This window comes from Perca fluviatilis, chromosome 2, assembly GCF_010015445.1.
Source record: "Perca fluviatilis chromosome 2, GENO_Pfluv_1.0, whole genome shotgun sequence".
Classification (NCBI taxonomy): domain Eukaryota; kingdom Metazoa; phylum Chordata; class Actinopteri; order Perciformes; family Percidae; genus Perca; species Perca fluviatilis.
The window spans coordinates 26501351-26524682 of record NC_053113.1 but is presented as its reverse complement, the minus strand read 5'-3'; the positions used below and the strand labels follow the sequence as shown (position 1 = coordinate 26524682).

The window sequence follows — 23332 nt, the reverse complement described above, 5'->3', positions numbered from 1 at the left end:
GCTAAGACTACAAAAAATGTAAATGATGAAAAGAAAGAAAGACAAAATTTGCTAATCTAACATGTATGGGGAAGCTTCACCAGATTCAGGAGCGAAAATTATGAAGATACACTTACTATTGACGGCTATTTTAAGGTTAGACTTTAATGGATCTGTGAGGACTCAATAACTCTGTAGATGTAATCTCAAAGCCTGACCATGTTACTTACTTACTACTGTGTGAAAATGACTCCAGAGTCTCCATGGAGAGGTTTGCTTGTTCCTTTGTCTTCATGTAGACATTATAGTTTTTTTCGATTGCTAAACGACAGTGGGCACAACTGGAGTGACATGTGCAAAACTCTAACTCCAGTCTGCACAGCAGCAGTTCATGTGGACCAAACTCTGGTTCGTTTTTCATTGCTTGAACACAGTTTTCAAAACTCTACACACTTATCCCATGACTTTAACCACAACCTGCACAACACTGTGGATTTACAGCACTTTGTTCAAATGCTAACACACTGCTGTCAAAACTGTTAACCACACATTCAAAACAGAACAGATTTCAGTCTGGTGCCTATCAAACACTGCTGATTGCAATTTTAGCTGAAAGCCTAAGCAGGTGTTTTGTTTTAGACTAGTTAGTGAAGATATACGGTATTTATACAGAGGAAGCTCAGAAAGCCCAAATACTGTAAGAATGAAACCATTATACACTGTACCGTTTGAGAGAAACAGGTAAAAGAGCAAAGATATCAATATGTCCATTAACGGTTAATTCATGATTATTACAGTTTTTTCCGATTGCTAAACGACAGTGGGCACAACTGGAGTCACATGTGCAAAACTCAAACTACAGTCTGCACTACCAACAGTCACCTGAACTAAACAGTTCACATCACCTGCAAAACTCATTCAAAGCAACACAACGCTTAACACACGTCTTAAAACAGGCTCAGTGCAGCCAAACACTATGCACAGGCCTCACTGAGATAACACACACTGTCACTCAGAACACACTGAGAGTAAAAACACTAGCATCAAACACCAAAACAGAAATTACAAACTTTTTCATCTTTACAGTTTGAACAATTTGAGTGACTTGACACTACTCAACAGTTTATTTAAGGAAAAAATATAGATTGTATAGCATACCAATTTGTACATAAGGTAAACAAGAAGGAATGAAAATCAGCAGTTTTCTTCAATAAAGTATTTTGTCTCTAGTAATTTATGGAATTACTGGGGGAAAAAAACTAAAGGTACATACGTAACAGTACCAAAGAATAGTGTGACTAATTATGCCTCTCTCCAGCATCATGTGGCAAGTTTTCTTCATCACATTGGATGTCTTCATCATCTCTAAATACAAATGAATGTGGTGTTTCTATTGCTTTCACCTCCATTACTTTCTGAAAAACAGTAAGAACGCTTACTATTGTAAAGATATAGTGTTTTTCACTTTTTTTTTATAGCTGTGTACATAACCTCAGACATCTTACCTGGACATATTGGTATCTTTGCTCTTTTACCTGTTTCTCTCAAACAGTACAGTGTATAATTGTTTCATTTTTATTTGGTGTTTGTATTACAAAAAAGTCTTTCTGAGCTTTCTCTGTATAAATGCCGTATATCTTCACTAACTAGTCTAAAACAAGACACCTGCTTAGGCTTTCAGCTAAAATTGCAATCAGCAGTGTTTGATAGGCACCAGACTGAAATCTATTTTGTTTTGAATGTGTGGTTAACAGTTTTGACAGCAGTGTGTTAGCATTTGAACAAAGTGCTGTAAATCTACAGTGTTGTGCACGTTGTGGTTAAAGTCGTGGGATAAGTGTGTAGACTTTTGAAAACTGTGTTCAAGCAATGAAAAACGAACTAGAGTTTGGTCCACATGAACTGCTGCTGTGCAGACTGTGGTTAGGGTTTTGCACATGTGACTCCAGTTGTGCCCACTTTCGTTCAGCAATCGAAAAAAACTGTATTTGGTGTTTGTATACAAAAAAAGGCTTTCTGAGCTTCCTCTATATAAATACCGTATGTGTTCACTAACTAGTCTAAAACTAGACACCTGCTTAGGCTTTCAGCTAAAACTGCAATCAGCAGTGTTTGATAGGCACCAGACTGAAATCCATTTTGTTTTGAATGTGTGGTTAACAGTTTTGACAGCAGTGTGTTAGCATTTGAACAAAGTGCTGTAAATCTACAGTGTTGTGCACGTTGTGGTTAAAGTCATGGGATAAGTGTGTAGAGTTTTGAAAACTGTGTTCAAGCAATGAGAAACGAACTAGAGTTTGGTCCACATGAACTGCTGCTGTGCAGACTGTAGTTAGCGTTTTGCACTTGTGACTCCAGTCGTTTAGCAATCGAAAAAAACTGTAATACACTTTGCTAATGCTAATTAATGTACCTTTATTGTAAAGTGTTACAAGAAATTCATATGTTACTTACTTACTACTGTGTGAAAATGAAAAAGATATTGAAATCAAATCTGTATTTCACTGGGAGCCTACGAAATGAGGCCAGTCACATGGTGATGTGGGACCTGCAAGAGTGTTTGTCAAAAGCCTGGCAGCAGCATCCTGCAACAGCTGCAGCCAGGTCATTGTAGACTGACTGAGGCAGGAGAACAAGCCAACACCAAAGACCTGACATGATGAGATAAAAGCATGAACAAAAAAAAAAAAAACCTGGACAGGTTACCTGTCCATTGCAGGGTGAAAACATACAGAGAGAAACTAATTCTCACCTGTAGTCAGTTTAGAGTTTCTAGTTTATCTGGTCTGCTAGTATTTTACTGGCAGGAATCCAAAATCCACACAAATCCACAGAATATTCAAAGTGCTAACCATTGAGCCACCATGCTACTGACTTTATAATTACTTGCTGGAAATAATCAGACTCACCCAGATGAATGTGAGAACTCTTGATGGTGGAGACGATGCTGGGTAAACAGGACTTTGTTAAGGACACAAAAACACTAAGAAAAGGAAAAGAGGTCATGGGAAAGGAGAGGAGTGAATAAAGGATTATGAGATGACAGAGTAGTAGAAAAGATGGAGAGGGAGGCACAGAGGGAGAGGCGGGTGAGGGAGGAAGACAGGTAAAGGAGAGGTGAGCGAAATGTCAAGGAGACTTAGAAGTAACATCAGGAGACTGAGGCTTTGTGTTGGCCTGCAATAGTGTGTGTGTATGTGTGTGTGTGTGTGTGTGTGTGTGTGTGTGTGTGTGTGTGTGTGTGTGTGTGTGTGTGTGTGTGTGTGTGTGTGTGTGTGTGTGTGTGTGTGTGTGTGTGTGTGTGTGTGTGTGTGTGTGTGTGTGTGTGTGTGTGTGCATGTGTGCGAATGTGTGTGTGCATGTGTGTGTGTTCCTGAACAGATAAACAGGGCTCAGAGGGGAGTCCATCCTGGAATTTTTAACAGGAAATGTATTCTACCCCTAAACAATGGCATAATGCACATACATACACATACAAAAACACAGAGTGCAAACACACACACACACACACACACACACACACACACACACACACACACACACACACACACACACACACACACACACACACACAAAGCCTCTGAATCTCATTGGGAGTGCAGTACAGTACAACAAAACATTTAAATCAAATCACTCACTTTGGACAGTATGTCCTTGCTAAAGTGTGTGTGTGTGGGGTTTGGGTGAACTAATCACACCGTGTTTATAAATTAATTCACTACATTTTCATTTTTAATTTGCCGCATTCATGTGCAATAGCTGCCCCAGGTGCACACTTTGAAGTGGGATCTCACATACACGAGGACACAGCCTTTCACACAGTGATGTGTTGCGAAAGGCTCCGTGGTTACAATAACAAGTGTGTGAACATGTAAGCGTTGAGAATACACCTCTCTCTTTCCTGTGTTGCCTGACCTGTTTCTTGTCCAATAAAGAAACACTCTGTGTTTATCATTGACAATATGTTTATAATTGGCCACCTTTACTGTGAATGTCCAATCAGTACTGATGGTATATGTAGTCCATTAAAGAAATAAATTCCCCAGTTTTTGCTATATTGACTGAGAATGCAAGTTCTCATGTTCGCAAAGCTGCTGTCTCTCTCTATCTCTCAGCTTTTTAGTTCACAAAATAAACTCACAAAATGTCAAGAAAGGGTTCAGAAGAGACTCTATATAATGCTGGTTGCCAACTGAATCCCACAGGTGGCTCCAAGTGGCTTTGAAGCTGCATGTCACCATAAGTGATGTGACATAACATAGATTCAGTCTGCAACAACTCAGACTTTCAAAGTTTCCGGTCCTGCAACTATTTTCAAAGATGACTGATTCCAGCAACTAGTTACTCTATAGCTCTAGCTTGTGCAACCTGGAGAAAACACAAAAGAAGAGACAACAACTGCAAGAACTCCAGGAGCTAAAGATATGCAGCACCAAATATAAAACAAAAGTGATGCAAATTTGTTTTGGAACTTTAGCAACATCTGTAACCCTTTGCTTTACAGGTCCAATACGTTTCTATAATTTACTACAAAGAAACAAATATGTAACTGTAAATACTTTAGGGGAAAGAGTTGTTCAGTTGGTTCCAGATAATGTCATATGAAGAAATTCGTATGAAGAAATTTGGTAAAACTTTACAATAAGGGTAAATTAATTAGCATTACTTAATGCATTAATAAGCATTAATTAAACTTTAATTACAGTTAAATAAGGTGTGTAATAAACATTTATTAACAATGCTCATGTTTGTTCATGTTAACTAAGGTATTGATTGATTCATTGTTTAATGGTTTGTAAGATGCTATTTACATTAGTTATTACAGTAATAAGCATCACTTAACAGTTAATCATATAATATTAAACATTAGGTAAATGTTGACAAACGTCTCTTGATAACATCAACTTAGGGTTTACTTGTTAATTAAGGTATTTCCTAATATTACTAGTTGTTGATGAAGATGTTTGATAGCATTTATGTCTTAAGGTTCACACACTTGAGGTTTATTGTTTATTTATGGGTTATGGTTGTCCACATACTTTTGTCCACTATATTTGTCCGTCCTCCAATGTATGACTTACTTTTGGTAGATGGTGAGATCAGTGAAAAGACTCCAGAGTCTCCATGGAGAGGTTTTCTTGTTCCTTTGTCTTCATGTAGACATTACAGTTTTTTCGATTGCTAACGACAGTGGGCACAACTGGAGTGACATGTGCAAAACTCTAACTCCAGTCTGCACAGCAGCAGTTCATGTGGACCAAACTCTGGTTCGTTTTTCATTGCTTGAACACAGTTTTCAAAACTCTACACACTTATCCCATGACTTTAACCACAACCTGCACAACGCTGTGGATTTACAGCACTTTGTTCAAATGCTAACACACTGCTGTCAAAACTGTTAACCACACATTCAAAACAGAATAGATTTCAGTCTGGTGCCTATCAAACACTGCTGATTGCAATTTTAGCTGAAAGCCTAAGGAGGTGTTTTGTTTTAGACTAGTTAGTGAAGATATACAGTATTTATACAGAGGAAGCTCAGAAAGCCCAAATACTGTACGAATGAAACCATTATACACTGTACCGTTTGAGAGAAACAGGTAAAAGAGCAAAGATATCAATATGTCCATTAACGGTTAATTAATGATTATTAATGCACTTTGCTAATGCTAATTAATTTACCTTTATTGTAAAGTGTTACAAGAAATTTATATGCTTTATGATGTCAACACTATAGTTAAGATTTGGTTTACAAAAAACAACTTGGTTAGGTTTAGGGAAAGATCATGGTTTAAGTTAAAAACTTTTTTTTTTTTACTTTGTAAAGGTTAGGACAGCATTGTTGTCATGGTTACAACAGAAACAGCATCAGGAAACCATCAGCGACCAAAGTCCAATGTTTTGTTGACCAATCCATCCATCCACCCAGATCTCCCCTTTGTCGCTCCATAATGACGTCACCTAACTTCCTCCTTTGCTCCTGTCACAATTACTAAGGCTGTTCGGGGGCTTTGTTACTTGAATAGAAACATATGTTGTTTTGGGGGCATTTGCGACACCTGTTCTCAGGAGGACAGTCTCAAATTCAACGATGAATTATTGACTTGGTTTTAAAATGCAGCAGTTCCTCCAAGGTAATTCAAACTGCTCTTACATTCAACACAACCAAGTAACTCAAATATATGTCTTTGAACTTTGTCTTTATTTTATTTTGGAACAGAATAAATTATGACATCACAGACCTATAAAATTAAGTGTCAGAAACAGAGTTTAGGGACCAAACACATAAGAACCACAGAATTGTGCAGTGTGACATTATCAAGTGCTGCAATGTGATCAACATGGCAACTGTGATATCTGTATCCATGGCGATTTGGTTGTCTAGTATGCAGGCAGTTTCCTAGGCAGCAACACGTGTTGCCTTGTCTGAGCTTTTCTTGACATGTAAGATACTATAGATAGATAGATAATAGATAGATAGATAGATAGATAGATAGATAGATAGATAGATAGATAGATAGATAGATAGATAGATGTGAGGACTATGGAAGGAGATGATAAAAGCAGGGGAGGAAAAACCAGCTAGAATCGAGAGAGAAAAAGTTTGAGCATGGTAAACACCTACTGTAGGATAAAAAAGACTAGGAATAAAGAGTGAAATGTAGTCAAGAGAATGGCAAGAGCATGTGGGTGTCTGTTCCTGAACAGAAGAGTCAGATTAAAATAGAACAACAGCCATATGACGACAGTATGACTGTCAAACACCTGCAGCACTGAGAGAGAGCGAGAGAGAGAGAGAGAGAGAGAGAGAGAGAGAGAGAGAGAGAGAGAGAGACATAATGGGATGTGAGGGACAAATGGAGAAACAGACAGGTGACAAAGTGACAGAGGGAAAGTGGTGGGGGTGAAATGTGAATTGTGAGAAAATGCAAAAGATTAGAGAAAATAGGGCGACAAAGAGAGTGAGCATGAATCAGATACAAATGAGCGAAAGGTTGTGGAAAAAAAGAAGGTGAAGATGAAGAATGGAGACCATTATTGTGGCCTCCCTGCCAGAGTTTGTGTGCATGAGAAAGTGGTTTGTGCACCCCCATCACTCTTTCTTTTTCCTGCCCTGAGCTTTGAATAGCTCCTTAATGTAGTGCTCCTGGAACGAGAGAAAGTAGATGAGCTCAGGTAGCATTGTCTCTAACAAAGGTGCTATCATACATGACACATTGCATTTTCACAAGGTAGTTTGTGAGTGGCCCTGGTATTTAGAGCAGCCCTGATTCGCAGATGTTGACATTTGAGAGGAGGCCAGTCCCTTGGTGAGAACTAATGAAAATCAGAGACATTATATTAGACAAGGTGCTTAGCATTGTACTGCATCCCTACTCGGTCTGCATCAGGAGCAAACACAGAGACGAGACTGTGATATTATTAAAAAGTTATACTGTATATATGTTATCTAAATGATCAAAATCTGAACACATATAATGTTAGATTCAGCGTGACTTACCCTTTACCAGTGCGCGATCACAAAAGGCTTATGCTGGAAGTGAAGTGGCATAGGCATTATAGGCAAATGCAAGGGGATAGGGTGCTGAATCCATGATTTATCTGTGGCAGTTATCTGCTAACGTTAGCTTGTTATGGATGGGTGATAGTCGTGTCCATGTTTTCTAATTTAGCTAATTAATAGCTAGAATTAACGTAATGTTAAGTTACTGCCACTGTATTTTTAGGGACAGATTAAGCTATTCATGTGTAAAGAGTTTAATAATTTTTTTCTGTGAAGTGTGTTGTATGTGACATTCATCCTACTATTTATATTGACAAAAGCTGTTTTTCTAGCTATTGTCTAAATATTGAAATTGTATTGGTATAGACTGGTGCAAAAACAAGCATAGTTTTAGTCAACAATAACACAAAGCCATCCTGTCAGCATCATCAGCTTAGGTGCAAATACTAACTGGGTTTTGGAGCAGCATTTTTATTCACACTATATTGTAAAATACCCCTTTTTCACATTTTCCTCATTCTTTCTTTACATATGCACTTTTAAATCCATCCCTTGCTATTCCTGGGCTATCTGTGACAACTCTAGCTCCCTCCACCTCTGTACAGCCAAGTGATGCTGCATCAGGGTTACCATTTTATTATTAAGGGGCAACAGCTACAATCTTTGCCTAGGCCCCCAAATTGCAGGGCCGGGTCAGCTTTACTTATTGCTAAAGTAACCTCTAACTGCAGGTAACAGTAGCCGCCCTTACCTAGTAAGCTTGATTAGCCGTGTAGATAGTGGTCATATTAGTGTAGGTGACTTAGCCCCGGGGTGCCAGGAGCCAAGCACAGTAAGAAAACTACCTCGGTACTTTATTCCCTGTTGTCAAACAGGCCTCCTTCAGTCTCGGAGGCTGTGTTCAATGGGAGCTCCGGCTAGCAGAGTGCTGTTTGATTCTGCATATTTAGGTGCTTCCTGTAATAACAGGACGCCATGTCACGGATATTGATTAGCATTTACAGTAGCCAATCATGCTGACTGCGCATTCGTTCCCCTGCCTTGCAACTAGCGGTCCTATTAGCTAACTCTGCCCGGACTGGGAGCTCCAAGTGACTACGGCCTCGAGAAAAACATAGGCCAGTTTTAAGCTTTAAGTAGCTGCAGTAACTAAACCAATAAAAGCAGAGCCTTTCCACAACAAGGTCAATTCAAGTGCTATACATAAATGCATTAAGATGATATATGAAAGACACATAAGGCGGTATTAGTAGACACACAAGAATAGGATTTAAAAGGATTAAGACAAAGTAAAATAGAAGACTAAAAAATACATCTAAATGCAGGGGTGTCAAAAAGCAAAAACCTACTGTGGTTAACCAGTTTTCATAACATACATCTTTTTGTGCATGCATTAGATTTGCATATTTTGCAGGTAAGGTTTATCAGCACCAGTGCAAACCTGTGAATAAAAGAGCAATTACAGAACCTAATACATTGGTGTTTTTACAAAAATACAAAGTAGTGATTGGATTTCACATAGAAAAAATCCTCTAAATCATATTGTAAATCTGCTGTTCTCACTTTATTTGATTCTGTCTTTTTCTTCTTTAATTAAAATGTAATATTAATGAGACCAGATAAGAACAGCTGTCTTCTGTTTTCTCTGGAGATGCCAAAACAGTCTTAGAAGTCTTGAAGTAAATGAGAATTGCCGTCATTCGTTTCCAATTTTATAGCATCAAATCAATGTTGTTGGATTGGTTTTAGAGGTGCTCATATGCAATTTGGCCTCAGGCTTTAATTAAGGCATGGAGTGTTAATGAGACTACCAAAAAATGTGACATGAATGATTGATTTGATAGATTTTTACTTTAGATTTGTGATATATTAGATCACGCTAACAACAAAGCACAGATTGGACACACACTGATCAAAGGGCTAATGACAGTAGAGGCCTTATGACCTCATAAGGAGCAAGATTCCAGATCGGCCCATCTGAGGTTTCATTTTCTCAAAAGCAGAGCAGGATACCCAGGGCTCAGTTTACACCTATCGCCATTTCTAGCCACTGGGGGACCATAGGCAGGCTGGGGGAACGCATATTACAGTTTTTCTTGAGTGCTTTGACCTGCTTAAAGAAACTGGAATCCACTTGGTTTTCCTCATCACTGTCTCAGCAGAGCAGAAGACACCTCTTGCAAATGTGTTAACCCTTTCTCATTGGACTGACACATTTTCCCCACCCTTTTGCAGAACAGTTAACAAGGAGGTCATTCAAGCAGTCCAAACTCCATTGTTTTAGCTATGGTAACCAAACAGAAACCATCTGTTCCTAACTATTAGAAACTACCTACATCAGTATGAAATCACTGAAGCACCTGTTTGACAATCCTTCACACAAATCTTCAATTAGCAGTCAGTCTGCAGGGTTTGGCCATGTGGCCCCATAGATCAGTCTGCAGGGTTTGGCCATGTGGCCCCATAGATCAGTCTGCAGGGTTAGGCCATGTGGCCCCATAGATCAGTCTGCAGGGTTAGGCCATGTGGCCCCATAGATCAGTCTGCAGGGTTAGGCCATGTGGCCCCATAGATCAGTCTGCAGGGTTAGGCCATGTGGCCCCATCGCCAAGACAGAAGAAATTGAGTATCAATAGTGGCTATTTCTTATACTCTACAGTAATAGATGTTTATACTTTACTGTAATAGATTTTATTTTTATTTTCTTAATTTCTTATACTCTAATAGATTTTATTTTGGTTTACATGCATTTTGTGTAATTTTTACAGTCTTTCAGTTTTCAGCCACAGTTTGAAAATAAGAATCAATGGAATCAATAAAATTTGCATTAAAGTATTTCTGATTCTGGATACAATTCTTAGCAAGAAGGCAAATTTGACAACAAATGGCACTGGCATGAAAGCTACGTACAGTAATAGGCTACAATGAGAAGCAATGGTGCACTGATTCGCACTGAGTGCTGTATTTTGTATTTTGCTGTCCACTGTGTAATGGTTGATTGGAAGAGCTCATACACTTGTTTGCATGTTGTGTTGTTTGAAGGCAAAATTTGCTTTTGTTGCATATTTTAAATGTTTTGGCACGGTTAGAGCTTTTTGCAAACAAAATGTGTCATTTTGACCATGAGTACCACTGTTTCGGCCTGTGTGTTAACTGTTTTGAAAATGTGGAGTTTGAGTTGACTGCTGCATCAAAGCAATCAAGAAAAACTGTAATGTTAAAAAACCTCATAAAGTGAAATTTTCATGCCATGGGACCTTTAATAGTTTCTTTAAAGAAAATATATAGATTTTATAATATACCAGTTTTTACGTAAGGTAAACAAGAAGGAATGAAAATCAGTTTGCTTCAATATAGTATTTTGTCTCTAGTAATTTATGGAATTACTGGAAAAAAACTAAAGGTGCATAACAGTAACAAAGAATAGTGTGACTAATCCTGCCTCTCTCCAGCATCATGCGGCAAGTTTTCTTCATCACATTGGGTGTCTGCATCATCTCTAAATACTAATAAATGTGGTGTTTCCATTGCTTTCACCACTTTTCTGAAAAACAAAAAGATATAGTGTTTTTCACTTTTTTTATAGCTGTGTATGTAACCTCAGACATCTTACCTGAACATATTGGTATCTTTGCTCTTTTACCTGTTTCTCTCAAACGGTACCATGTATAGTTGTTGTTCGTGTTTGTATACACAAAAAGGCTTTCTGAGCTTCCTCTATTTAAATACCGTATATCTTCACTAACTAGTCTAAAACAAAACACCTGCTTAGGCTTTCAGCTAAAATTGCAATCAGCAGTGTTTGATAGGCACCACACTGAAATCTCTTTTGTTTTGAATGTGTGGTTAACAGTTTTGACAGCAATGTGTTAGCATTTGAGCAAAGTGCTGTAAATCAAAAGTGTTGTGCAGGTTGTGGTTAAAGTCATGGGATAAGTGTGTAGAAAACTGTGTTCAAGCAATGAAAAACGAACTAGAGTTTGGTCCACATGAACTGCTGCTGTGCAGACTGTAGTTAGAGTTTTGCACGTGGCTTCAGTTGTGCCCACTGTCGTTTAGCAATCGAAAAAAACTTTAATAGATTTCACTCAGAACCCTCATCCTCTCTTTCTCTTTCTCTTTCTCTTTCTCATACACATACACACACACACACACACACACACACACACAAAGGTTGGTTAACTAAGTGGCAGAACCGTGATGCACCTGTTTCTCCTGTTCTCCACACAGTGTTAGGTCAGCCCTAATCAGCGCCATAGCAACATCCGTTTATTGTTTTACACCTCCAGTCCTTTGAGTGTGTGTGTGTGTGTGTGTGTGTGTGTGTGTGTGTGTGTGTGTGTGTGTGTGTGTGTGTGTGTGTGTGTGTGTGTGTGTGTGTGTGTGTGTGTACATACATGGTGGGGCCCATCATCATGGCCTGGCTGTATTCTACAGTGCATGTGTCTCCAGTATGTTAGTGATGCTACTGGAGACCAAGCTCTGTTGGAATAACAACCAGGACCCAGTGCAACACTACCAGCCCTCCTCTGGTCATGCTGTATTTGTGTTTGTGTGTGTGTGTGTGTGTGTGTGTGTGTGTGTGTGTGTGTGTGTGTGTGTGTGTGTGTGTGTGTGTGTGTGTGTGTGTGTGTGTGTGTGTGTGTGTGTGTGCGTGAGTGTGCGTATGCGTGTGCGCGTCCGTACATGTGTTAGCGACTGACAAAATATAATAAATCCGCATCAGTAATTCACTTAACTCAAATGTTAAAGAGTGAACAGATGTCCCGTAAACACATAGCAGGTGAAGGAGTCAGCAAGCTAGGGATTTGCTAAAATACATCATGGGGCTTGTTAGAGCATGTAAATAGTTGGTTTTACATAAAGATCTATAGGCATAAAGGAAGGATGCCTTTAATTATGTGCAAGTAGGATGCCATTACCCTCCATCCTCTTGCTGTTAGATCAAGGTCGGACAGTAAACCTCTTGAAATGCAAATTGGCTTGATTCACAGAGTCAGACAGCTCTGTGAACAATGCAGCAGATAAGAAATATGGGAGCTATCCTAAGTGCACCAATTAGCTCCTTAAACTAATCCTCCCGGTCGAGTCTTTAGCTAAACTAGGTCTTTATTTAATCTGGCCGATTTAGAATATTAGTATTCAGCTAAGTGTCTAATCTAAAATCTGATTCTTAAATTAATGTGTTACCTTCAATACATGCATGAGTGTCCTCAAGCACAAAGTAATGTGAAAGTGTTTTGCACTCTGTATGTTTTCTAAAATAGTTTTTGAATTTTATAAATTATGTGGTATTGCAATGAAAATCAACCTCTTACTCCAGAGGTCTTAATGTATGAATGCTGCATGTTTTACCTAAATTTGAGTCAGATTCAGCCATTTTAAAGCAGAGGAGGGATTGAGCAGTTTAATAATGTGGAATATAACTCATATTATGCTTCTCATGCTCAACAATAATTAAATTAACCATAACTGATATCTGGTATAATGACTCAAAGAAAGCCAAAACTGTAGAATCTCTAAACAATTTTCCCATTCCAATGCTGCATTTGATTGCTCCAACAAAGTGTTGTTGTGTAAATATATGTAGTGACAACAAAGATCTATATATCTATCTGTCTATCCTATATAGCTACCACATTTATCTATCTATCTATCTATCTATCTATCTATCTATCTATCTATCTATCTATCTATCTATCTATATATGTATGTATGTATGTATGTATGTATGTATGTATGTATGTATGTATGTATGTATGTATGTATGTATCTATCTATCTATCTGTCTGTCTGTCTGTCTGTCTGTCTGTCTGTCTGTCTGTCTGTCTGTCTGTCTGTTCATATTTAGGTGACATAATTAAAGACAGGTCTTATAAAGCATATGGCCATTAATCATTTGCAGGAACACTTTGATTGTGTTGAATGTCTTTTGATAGTGTAATATCGACTTTGGCGATAGAAAACTTCAATGGTGTGTCCTCTAAAAAATAACAATTTTTCCTGTAGCTGTGGTAAAGTGGCAGCTTTTTATTGACGTGGAAGCAGAGGGATGGGAGAAGAAAATAAATAGATATTACTTACTTTGACAATGACAGTTTTGGATCTTCCATGGGTGGGAGTGCACAAGAGAAAGAAATTGGGTTTTATTTTATTATTATTTTTATTAAGATTGTCATGGCTAGTATTCCAAGAGCACTGTAAGTAAGTAATATATGTCACATCTAGTGCTGTCAATCGATTAAAAATTATAATCACGTTAATCACAGTCATGGGCTGTGATTAATCACGATGAATCGCAAATTTAAAATACCAGGATTTACTTGTAAACGTGCAGTGTTGAAATAAATAAATGCATGACAAACTGGTTTAAAGAAATACATTCTCCAGTTTTATTATCTCAACCATTAACATGTTTTAAACAAGTGTTCAATAACAATCTTAATTTGTTAAGGCATCCATATGAACTGCAGACATTTAGCAGTAACCAACAACTGTTACAAAGTAATGTCAAAGTCACAAAAAGCTTACCTGTCTTTTTTTTTTTTGCTTAGTTACATCAACTGAAATGATTGCAACAATAAGTAGGGCTATTTTAGAAATATAATGCCATGATGTATGTGAAGAGACAGAGAGAACATTTTCTACATTCTTGGTTAAAGATAAATTCTTAAAAAAGTGTGCATCTGTGCAACATGCCTCCTGTCAACCAATCATACAGTCTAGTCTTTTTTCAACCAGTTGCTCAGGCAGACTAGCTTGTTCAGATTTTCAGATGATAGAGCTTACTGCAGCTGTTGTTCTGCAGAATGTTGCCTGCCAAAGAGAACAGTCTCTCACATGGCACTGTTGAGGCAGGTGTAGCCAAGTACCTTTTTGCAATATGGGCCAGCTTACCATATGCACCTGCTTGCACCTTACCTGCTTGTGACAACCACCACTGTAGTGGACATGTTTCCATGCTGACAGGCCTCTGCCTTGTACCTCTCTAGAGCTTTTGCCACACCTCTCCCCTCTCTGCTCTGGGCAAGCACTTACAGTCCTTGAACCTAGGATCTAGACAGGTTGCTACCTTTAACCACCACAGGTTTGAGTTCTCCTTTAACATGCTGATGTCCTTTGTGAATGCAGCCTTGAAGCCCACTATGTAGGCAGGGTCAACATCAGAAACCTCCATTGTACGCAGGAGATGACATGGCAGGTAGCACCACGGAGCAAGATACATACTTTTCACCACCTAGGAGCTCAAACACAGCAACACACAATTGACTTAATGACTAGAGTTTTCATTCAGATGGCATCTATTTAGGGTATAGGCCTTAAAATATGTCTAGATGATTTACAAATTACTAATGTTTATCAGTAAAATTGGAGAAAGACAGAGAAATCACATTTCCTGCATGGCTCCAGCAACGTTTCCAACTTTGCCAGCCTGTCATATTCAGCTGAGGTTAGCATGGCTAACTTGTGCTTCTGCTGTAATAGCATTGCTTTCAGTGGATCTTTGTTGTGTTGATTCCGCCTGATCATTTCAAGAGTTGAATTCCAGCGCGTCGGTACATCCTGGACATGGGACTCCTCTATTAGTCCATGAGAGGCTTGCTGAGCTTTCAGTTCTGCTGTGTTTGCGGGAATGTGTCTGAAGTGTCCGACCATTTTACATTACATACATACATTTGGCTGAAACGCTATTAGATCCGCTGTCCCATAAAGCCACAGTGATCACCCTTTGTATCATGTGCACTACACACATGGCAAATGTTCGAATGGTAGACTTATTGCAGCGGCAATCATATTACGAGCGCTGTTGTAGGGATAGACCGATTATAATCTTCCAGGGCCGATAATCGGCCCTTTTTGGCAATTTGCAGATTATCTGTATCAGCATTTTATTTGCCTGATAACTGATAAAGCTCTGTGTCTGTCCCTCTGCTTTGGTTGCAGTCTGACTTAATGTCCCGCCCACACAACCCAGTCTCATGGCAGTTCGTGAAATGGTCACGTTATTTAATCTATTGATTCGTGTTCACGGGGACGTTTTTGTCTTTTTTTTCGTGGTGGCCAGCACAAAAATGTAAACTAATGTATTTAAATGGGAAGCATATGTCGTGGTCACAGCACAACTACGGTAGCGAGTAGTATGAAATGCCGAAAATCCACGTAAGGAAGTTGGTTGGGGTGGTGGATGGGTCAAACAATTCAGGACTTTCACCCAGGAGGCTGGGGATCGCGTCCCCGGAGATGGCGCTGTAATGGCAACAGGCAGCAGCAGAGTGCAATAAGGACAAAGTTGAGAACATGCTGAGCACAGGCAACTCACATCCTGCATGGGAGGGTGTGAAAGCCATGATGGGGATGCAGTCTAAGAAGTGTCCGATTTCCCTCAATGGCATGCCAGACCTTGCCCTCTCAAATGAACTGAACACTTTCTATAATCGTTTTAATACTTATGACTTTAGGGACTGTTCGTTATTTATTTAAGGGGCCACCGGAGGAGTTTTGGTACATTTAGTCAAAATTCAATCAGGAGAGACTTTGTTTGCAGATATGCAAAATTATTTATTGTACAACTGTATAATATGAAATGTACAAAGACTTTTGGAGATTAGACTCCATCGAATCAATAATATATTTCAAGGGGGCAGAGAACAGGAACAAAACCAAAAAAATATCCAAATGGAAGCAGATCCGAAAACAGAGAGGCTTTTTTTCTAAAATTATATAAAATGTTGAGTGTGAAAATTAATTACAAAGATTCAAAGAAACATCAGTTGTCATGGAGATGGAAAAAACAATCTCCATGACAACTGAGATCCATATTCTTGATATATGTTTGCAATCTATACCAAGTTGTCATTCTGTTTCTCCATATTGTGAATTTAATATTGGAATTGCGGAACGAGGGAGAGAATACCATTGCAGTATTGAATAATTGGAGCTCAGACGCAATTTAGTAATTTTCTAAATTTCTGATCCTCTGAAGAAAAACAGAAAATTGGAAAAACAGTTTAAAGATCAAATTTTTTAATTTTTCAAGGTGGAAAAAAATTAAAAATTGGATATTGGAAACCATTTTTCTGTTTTTCCAAATGTCCGTTTGTGTTAAAAAAAATGTAACTGATAAGTGTTACACTGACCGAACTCCCCCTCTGTTTACTTTTTTTTAAATGTTAAAGTTTTTGTTTTGTTTTTTGTCTTTATCTGAACCGAGGGTCGGAGGATAGAAGGTATTATATGTTGGTCAGACTGTAAAGCCTTCTGATGCAAATTTGTGATTCTGGGCTATAGAAATAAAATAGATTTGAATTGACTTGAGCCCACTTCATCCATTGATGAAGATCATGAGATGTGGCTAGAAGTTTTAGAAAATTTCTAGAAAGTGGAACTTGTGCCAACAGTGTTTTACAAGATGTAAAATAAAAAATAAAAATAGGAGGAAATCAGGTTGTCTCTGATAATAGCCTGTCTCAAAAAAGGTCCTTTCTTTATTTACTTCAGTTAGATACAAAAGACAATTGGAGATTTTACTGTATTTAACTTGTCACACCCTGCGCCTCATATTCTTTGTTCTTGTTTATTAAAAAAAATATTTGCAGTAGCATTTTCTTGCATCTTACATCATGCATATTCCATATCCCACTGATGTGCTGCTGCTGGATTCATATGAAGAGCCCCTCAGAGAGCAGATCCTGCACCAACAAATACAACTGCATAATAATTTAGCAATTATGCTTTCACCATTAGTGAGCAAGCATGAGAGCTGAATAGCAGAGCAAAATCCGGTATGAATCAGGCAGTATCAAGAAAGTTGTCTTTTATACTCACAGAAATATAGTACTCCCTGTATTATTTTATGAGCCAAAACAAATCCCTGCTCACCAGGCAGCCAAAGCTGGCTAAAATAAACCTTAGAAAGAATGTGCAAATGTTATCTGGCCTAGTTTTGCTCAGTAGGAAATTATCTCAACATTATACAGAGCTGATTTGACTTTATCTTACTTATTACAGCTCTGTCCATGTAGACTTAATTAAGATTTTCAGTGAGTTGTCCTATGTTACCCTCTCTATTAACTCTGATTTATGATTAGTTCAGAGAAAAGATTGAATAAACAGGTGAAATTTTGACCAGTATTTTTTTCCCCCTTACATGCATTAGCAAGTCAGCATTTTCAAGTCCTGCTTCACTATCATCTAATTTCCATACTATTATACCTGTGGGCTGACAGGTAGTTTATGCGCTACAAAACATTTTAACGGTTGCACCAGCTGAAATAGTTTGTAGGCATAAGTTACAACTTAAAACTTACACCTAGCCCTTAGTAGGTGTAAAGTCCTCCGTAAAACAGTTGTTGTCATGGTGCATCGTTTTGACAGGTGGGATAATAGTGCATTCCATTTACTTTGAAAGTCGTAAGGCTCTGAAAGAAGACTGAAAGGGTTAAAAAAGATTACTTAAATATGTGGGCTGAAAGACACAACTCTTTCTGGTACTTTTAAAAGAAGCTTAGAGACTTGTCGATAAATATTTAGACACCCTGGATCAAGGTGTCGTTTCTTAAAGCAGTTTCTGCCGTTCCAATGAGGAATTCTAAATAATAACAACAAAACTGTTGACGCGTATACGTGATACAAGCCTTCCGTGATCGCGCACCACCTCCACCCCTCCTCAACGCAGCTGCTAGTAGCCAAGGAGAACGTGGAGGATTAAAAAAACATGATGGACTCTTCAGAAGAGGTAATTATCTTCACTAGAGTTTCTGCGCGGGAAAGTCACCGGACACCACAATCTTCTGAACATAGCCATACTGAGAAATACAGAGAGAGTTGTGTGGAGCTGATAGTCTTAATTAGTTTTGTAGCAACTCATTTGGCAATGGCTTGAGTGTAACGGACATTCGTTAATATGGTTTAACCACAGTCTTAAAACTAGTTGGGAGTGAGTGATAAATGATTATTCAGGATTGTAGGTCCCAAAATAGCAAGAGATCTTTAAAAAGTTTAGTTGGTAGGGGATCGAGGAAGCAGGTACTTGATTTAGAAACTAACACCAGATTAGACAACATTTCAAGAGAGATGGTCTCAAAAGTTGAAAGAACACAGACAATCTGGGATTCGGTTTAAGTGGTCTATGGAGTACCACAAGGTGCAATGATCATACTCTGTTGCCCCACGATGCAATTCATAGCTGATGGAGATGTTTTAGATACAAGGGCCTTAAGTTTTACCTCTCTAGTTTGGAGGTTAAATTGAAATAGACTTATAAATTGGGCATTGGTATAGTCAGGTGGGGAAGCTTCATTTAATTTGGTTTCAGCCATGTTTGTGAAGAATCAAATCATTTGTTAGTAGGACTTTGGTAGACTGATCTGATATTTATAAAACCAAATTTGAGCGTCTTGTTGGGGCTGCAGCTTTGAGTATTAGGCCAATCTTTAGAGCAACCAGTAGATGACGTAATAATTGATGTTGGGATACAATCATGATTATAGATATTTTGTTTTCTAGGACTTTATCGGGTGCTTTGTGCTACACTTCACCGCTGTCAGTGGTAGGGATAATAATTCGATTTTGGTGATTTACACATTCAAAGAAGGAGAACTTGTGAGTAATATGACGGTGGAGGGATAGTGTCTCAGTGTTCTATCAGTCAGGCTATCAGTCTCATAACTTAAAAATTACATGAAAATTACAGCATTATATGAGCAGTGTAATGTACAAAATGTCAGATGGTAAACAGAAGAGTCTAAGGAAAATGTGTCTGAGAGGGCGTTTGATTGGGCGGGTTCGGTTCCGCCGAACTGCAGCCCTTTGCTGCATGTCATTCCCCCTCTCTCCCCCCCCTAATGCCTAATGTTTTATCAAATAATGGCCTAAAATGCCAAAAAACAACAAAGGCCCATAATTCACAGTGTTAGTGTGACTTTTACAGAAATGCAACAGTTTACTGTAATTGTGATTATTCATACTGTTGCTAATCTGAGACTGGAGGAAAATACGTCCTCATTTAGATGAGGGCATCGCTGTAATAAATTATTAATGACAGTAATGCAATGAGTGGAATGAATATAGGATCTATGAGAGTATTTTGAAAATTAAGTAGAACATAATTAAATAATAAATATACACCATTATCATAATGGCCTTTCACATTGTCCTGTCATGCTGTTTGAGTTCTCCATCTCCATCGTCAGAGGGGGATTTGACATCTCCCGTATTAAAAATGTACCCTGTTATGGTATTTTTAACTCAATTCAGATAAAAGCTTCGCCCAAATTCACATAAATTGAAATGGCATTAGAGAAAAACAAACTGACTTAGTGTAATGAAATTACATCGCTGTTTTTTAAAATTTAGAGGCTGTCATGCTTCCGTTTTGAACTAATTGAAGAATTACATTGTCGTCTATCTAATTCTTCTTGCTAATTCTTCAGTTCCCGAAAAGCTGACATTTCTGAGCTATAATGTGACAGCAACAAAATGGAAGTGAATTAGCAAAGTATGTATAATATAATATGAATATCTGATTTTTGAAAAAAAAAATTGTGGGATAGGGTTGTTACCCTCTTGAATGATCTATTCAGATTACAACTCACCAAGACCCCAGCTCTGTGTATTCCGGGTCTGCTGCCAGACAACACTCTGACAAAGACTATGGATACATCTGGCTACTACAACAGGATGTAGAATAATTCTGAGGCACTGGAAATCATCTACTCTGTACTGTTTTAGGGAACGGACTGAACAAATGACAAGAATGGCTACGTATGAGCGAGTCACTTACAGAGTAATGGGGAGAGAGGATATCTTTAATCAAGATTAAAGGGCTCCTTCCTGATGGCAATAGCGGGGTTGTCTGTCTGAATATAAGGCACCGGTTCTAATCCAATCCAATATAGCGTTTGACTGGTAGAATAATGTAATGTAAGGCACATGATGTTGTTGTTTTTTTTTCTTTTCTTCTTTCTGTATTCTTAAAACGGGACAGTGGATGATATGGATGTCTAGTTAGTTGTGATGGTGACATAGGTTGTACTGTCTGTCAAAAATATATATAAAAAAAATAAATAAGAATATCTGATTTTTGGTAACTCCCTCATTCAGATTTATCGTGTGTGTGTGTGTGTGTGTGTGTGTGTGTGTGTGTGTGTGTGTGTGTGTGTGTGTGTGTGTGTGTGTGTGTGTGTGTGTGTGTGTGTGTGTGTGTGTGTGTGTGTGCGAGATGATGGGTAGAGAAGCAGGTAAAGTCATATAACAGATGGTTTGAGGTTTAAGGCAAGAAATGATTGTGAAAGGTCATAAGACAGAGTTTGACATTTACCAATCTTATTGCTAGTAATGACACACACACACACACAACACACACAAACACACAGTTTGTCTGCTGTTCAGATCTACTTTCAATCAAACATTACTTATCGGGATTTGCGCAAATTCTCAAATTCTTTCTCTCTCTGTACACACACATACACAAACACACACATGCGCTCATACACACATGGGCTGGCAGAGCTCCAACTTCATTACAACAGCACTCTGGCAGGCTGATTGAGTGATCAAAGCTAATCACATTTAATCATCTAATCATATGTAATAACCAACACTGAGTGCTCAGGCATGACATGACTCTCCACTCTCTCTCCATCGCTCCTTTTCCTCTCTTCTTCTCCCTCACCCCTTTACCACCACCCCCCCACCCCCCCCACCTGCCCACTAGCGACTCCTCCATTCCCATGTCTTCCATGTTTACTCTCACTCAAACATGAACGTGAGTGAGAAACAGAGGATAGAGGGGTAGAGAGAGGGTGTCAAAAAGAGGAGAGAAATAAAAGAGAGGGTGACAGATGGACACCCTCAGTAGAACATCGAGCCCCCCAGCAGATACAGCTTGCAGTACCATTGTGGTATTGTACACTGAAGGAATGAACAAGATGCTCTTCCTTCCGGCTTGGCTGTGTGACCAACAGCTTTGTCAGAACAACTAGAAGAGTATGATCTGGCACAGGCAATATTTTCAACATTTCCCATTCTTATTCAGTACATAGTTTTAAATGCTGCAGCATCTTAAGCCTATGCTATTTCTCCCAGTGTTTTTTACCCTTTGATCAGATTTTGAAGTCCTGCTAAGATTCTCTCTTTAGACTGTGGCTACATGTAATAATAATGCTGTGTGATAAGTGGAACTGGTAGGGATTTAAGTGTACTGCACACAGAGTGTAAGCATTCTTATAGTATGAAATTCTAGGCAGGGCCCACATTAGCTCTTGAAATGGGCTTCAGGCCGCCACTGCATGTTTGTAAAGTTTGTGGAACAGGAAAACGTAAAAAACGTCAAAGCAAAAACTCAATCTCGCATGACTTTCAGATACAAGCTCCCCGGTTATCTCAGATCAGATTAGCCGGCTGTACGTAGTAGTCCAATGTAGGAAGGGTTTGAACTTCTCTCTCAAGCTCTCCTTTTACATACTTCACACAACTACTTCTGCCTTTTTACAACATTATCATGCATGCAACATCATGACTTTCCATTATCTTCATCTGTACACTTCATCACCTCTCGTTCCTCTCTTACAACCAGATTTTTGCCATGCATTTAAGTGTGGCCACACTTTGCTTTGCACACTCTTGCTTTTTACGTGGTTGGATAACACTTAGTTTAGACTAGTTTGTTTCAAGCATACTCAAGCTTTTAATCTGAAGAGGACTGACATCCATCTGGTTTGTTTCAGCTGTGATGATATCCTAATGCTTGTCTGTCTTTAGGATTTGTGTGTTTAGTAAAAACTGACGTGGTAAGATATTTGATCAAAGTCAAAAGAGATAAAACATAGTGTTGTTAAATTTGATTAGACTGATAACCACCCCTTTCCTCCAAGTTAAGTGATTTTATCCAATCTTCAAAGAATGCAGCAATGAGAAGAAAGTAAATACTGTATCTGTTGTGTAATTGGTAAAAATGATTTATTTTGCCAGTAGTACCGCCATGTGCTGTTTCATTTTATGAATAAGCAACTTATTTTTGTCAAGTGCTTGGTTTTCACGGTGCCAAAATGAAACAACTGCATTCAGTGTCCTGAAGAGCAAAACTAACTCAAGTAATCCTCGATGATGTTTGAGTTCAGTTCAGTTTAAGTGCCTCACTTGTGCCTCCAACAAGCACAGATTGCTATGTGTTACACAGTGTGGCACAGTTTAAATATTGTTTCAGAGGCCTTGCAGCCTGCCAAGCTAAATATCTGGGGAAGAGCTGTTGTAACATAAATCTTGTACACACAAAAAAAAACTATAGCCAAGGCCTCAGGTTTTTGGAGGCACGTAAACAAACAACCGAACAGATATCACAGCATCTGTTTGTCTCCTTCCCCAGGATGCTTTGCTGCGGCTGGCAGCGGTTGTCGACGCATGCTCGCTTCGAGCAGCCCTCCGAGACAGCATACAGGAGCTGCTACCCAGCACGGTATTTGCACAGACACACACGCAAACTCTACATTTGCACATTTGCAACAGCTAAACATAATTGACATTTCTTTGATTTGTCACCTTAAAAGCATCCTGTTATCACTGTTTTTTCTGACGCTATAGTGCTATTCTCACAAGTATGTGGTAATATTTCACTACCTTATGTACAAATAAACCAACATATCATCAAAAAGTACCTTCTTTCACAACTTTAAGTACATATGGCATTGACTCTTTCACACTGAAATACACTATGGTCATACAAAGTCTTCTCTATTGTTAAAATGCTTTTTTCTAACACTATGCTCATTGTTAATAACTGATAGTCAATGAAACATTTGCCCAATATACTGCATGTATGGTTGTTGTTTTTGCCTGATATAGTCCAATTCA

The 23332-nt window shown here is 38.6% G+C and overlaps 1 protein-coding gene across 2 annotated transcripts in view; it reads left to right on the top strand.

Moving 5' to 3' along the window:
• Nucleotides 1–23332, top strand: part of LOC120574272 (cGMP-dependent 3',5'-cyclic phosphodiesterase) — a 191759-nt gene that overhangs the window by 138716 nt on the left and 29711 nt on the right. For both annotated transcript variants that reach the window (XM_039824565.1, XM_039824574.1), the window contains exon 3: nt 22848–22937. In XM_039824565.1, coding sequence (XP_039680499.1) covers nt 22848–22937 — 90 coding nt within the window. The remainder of the gene's footprint in view (nt 1–22847; nt 22938–23332) is intronic.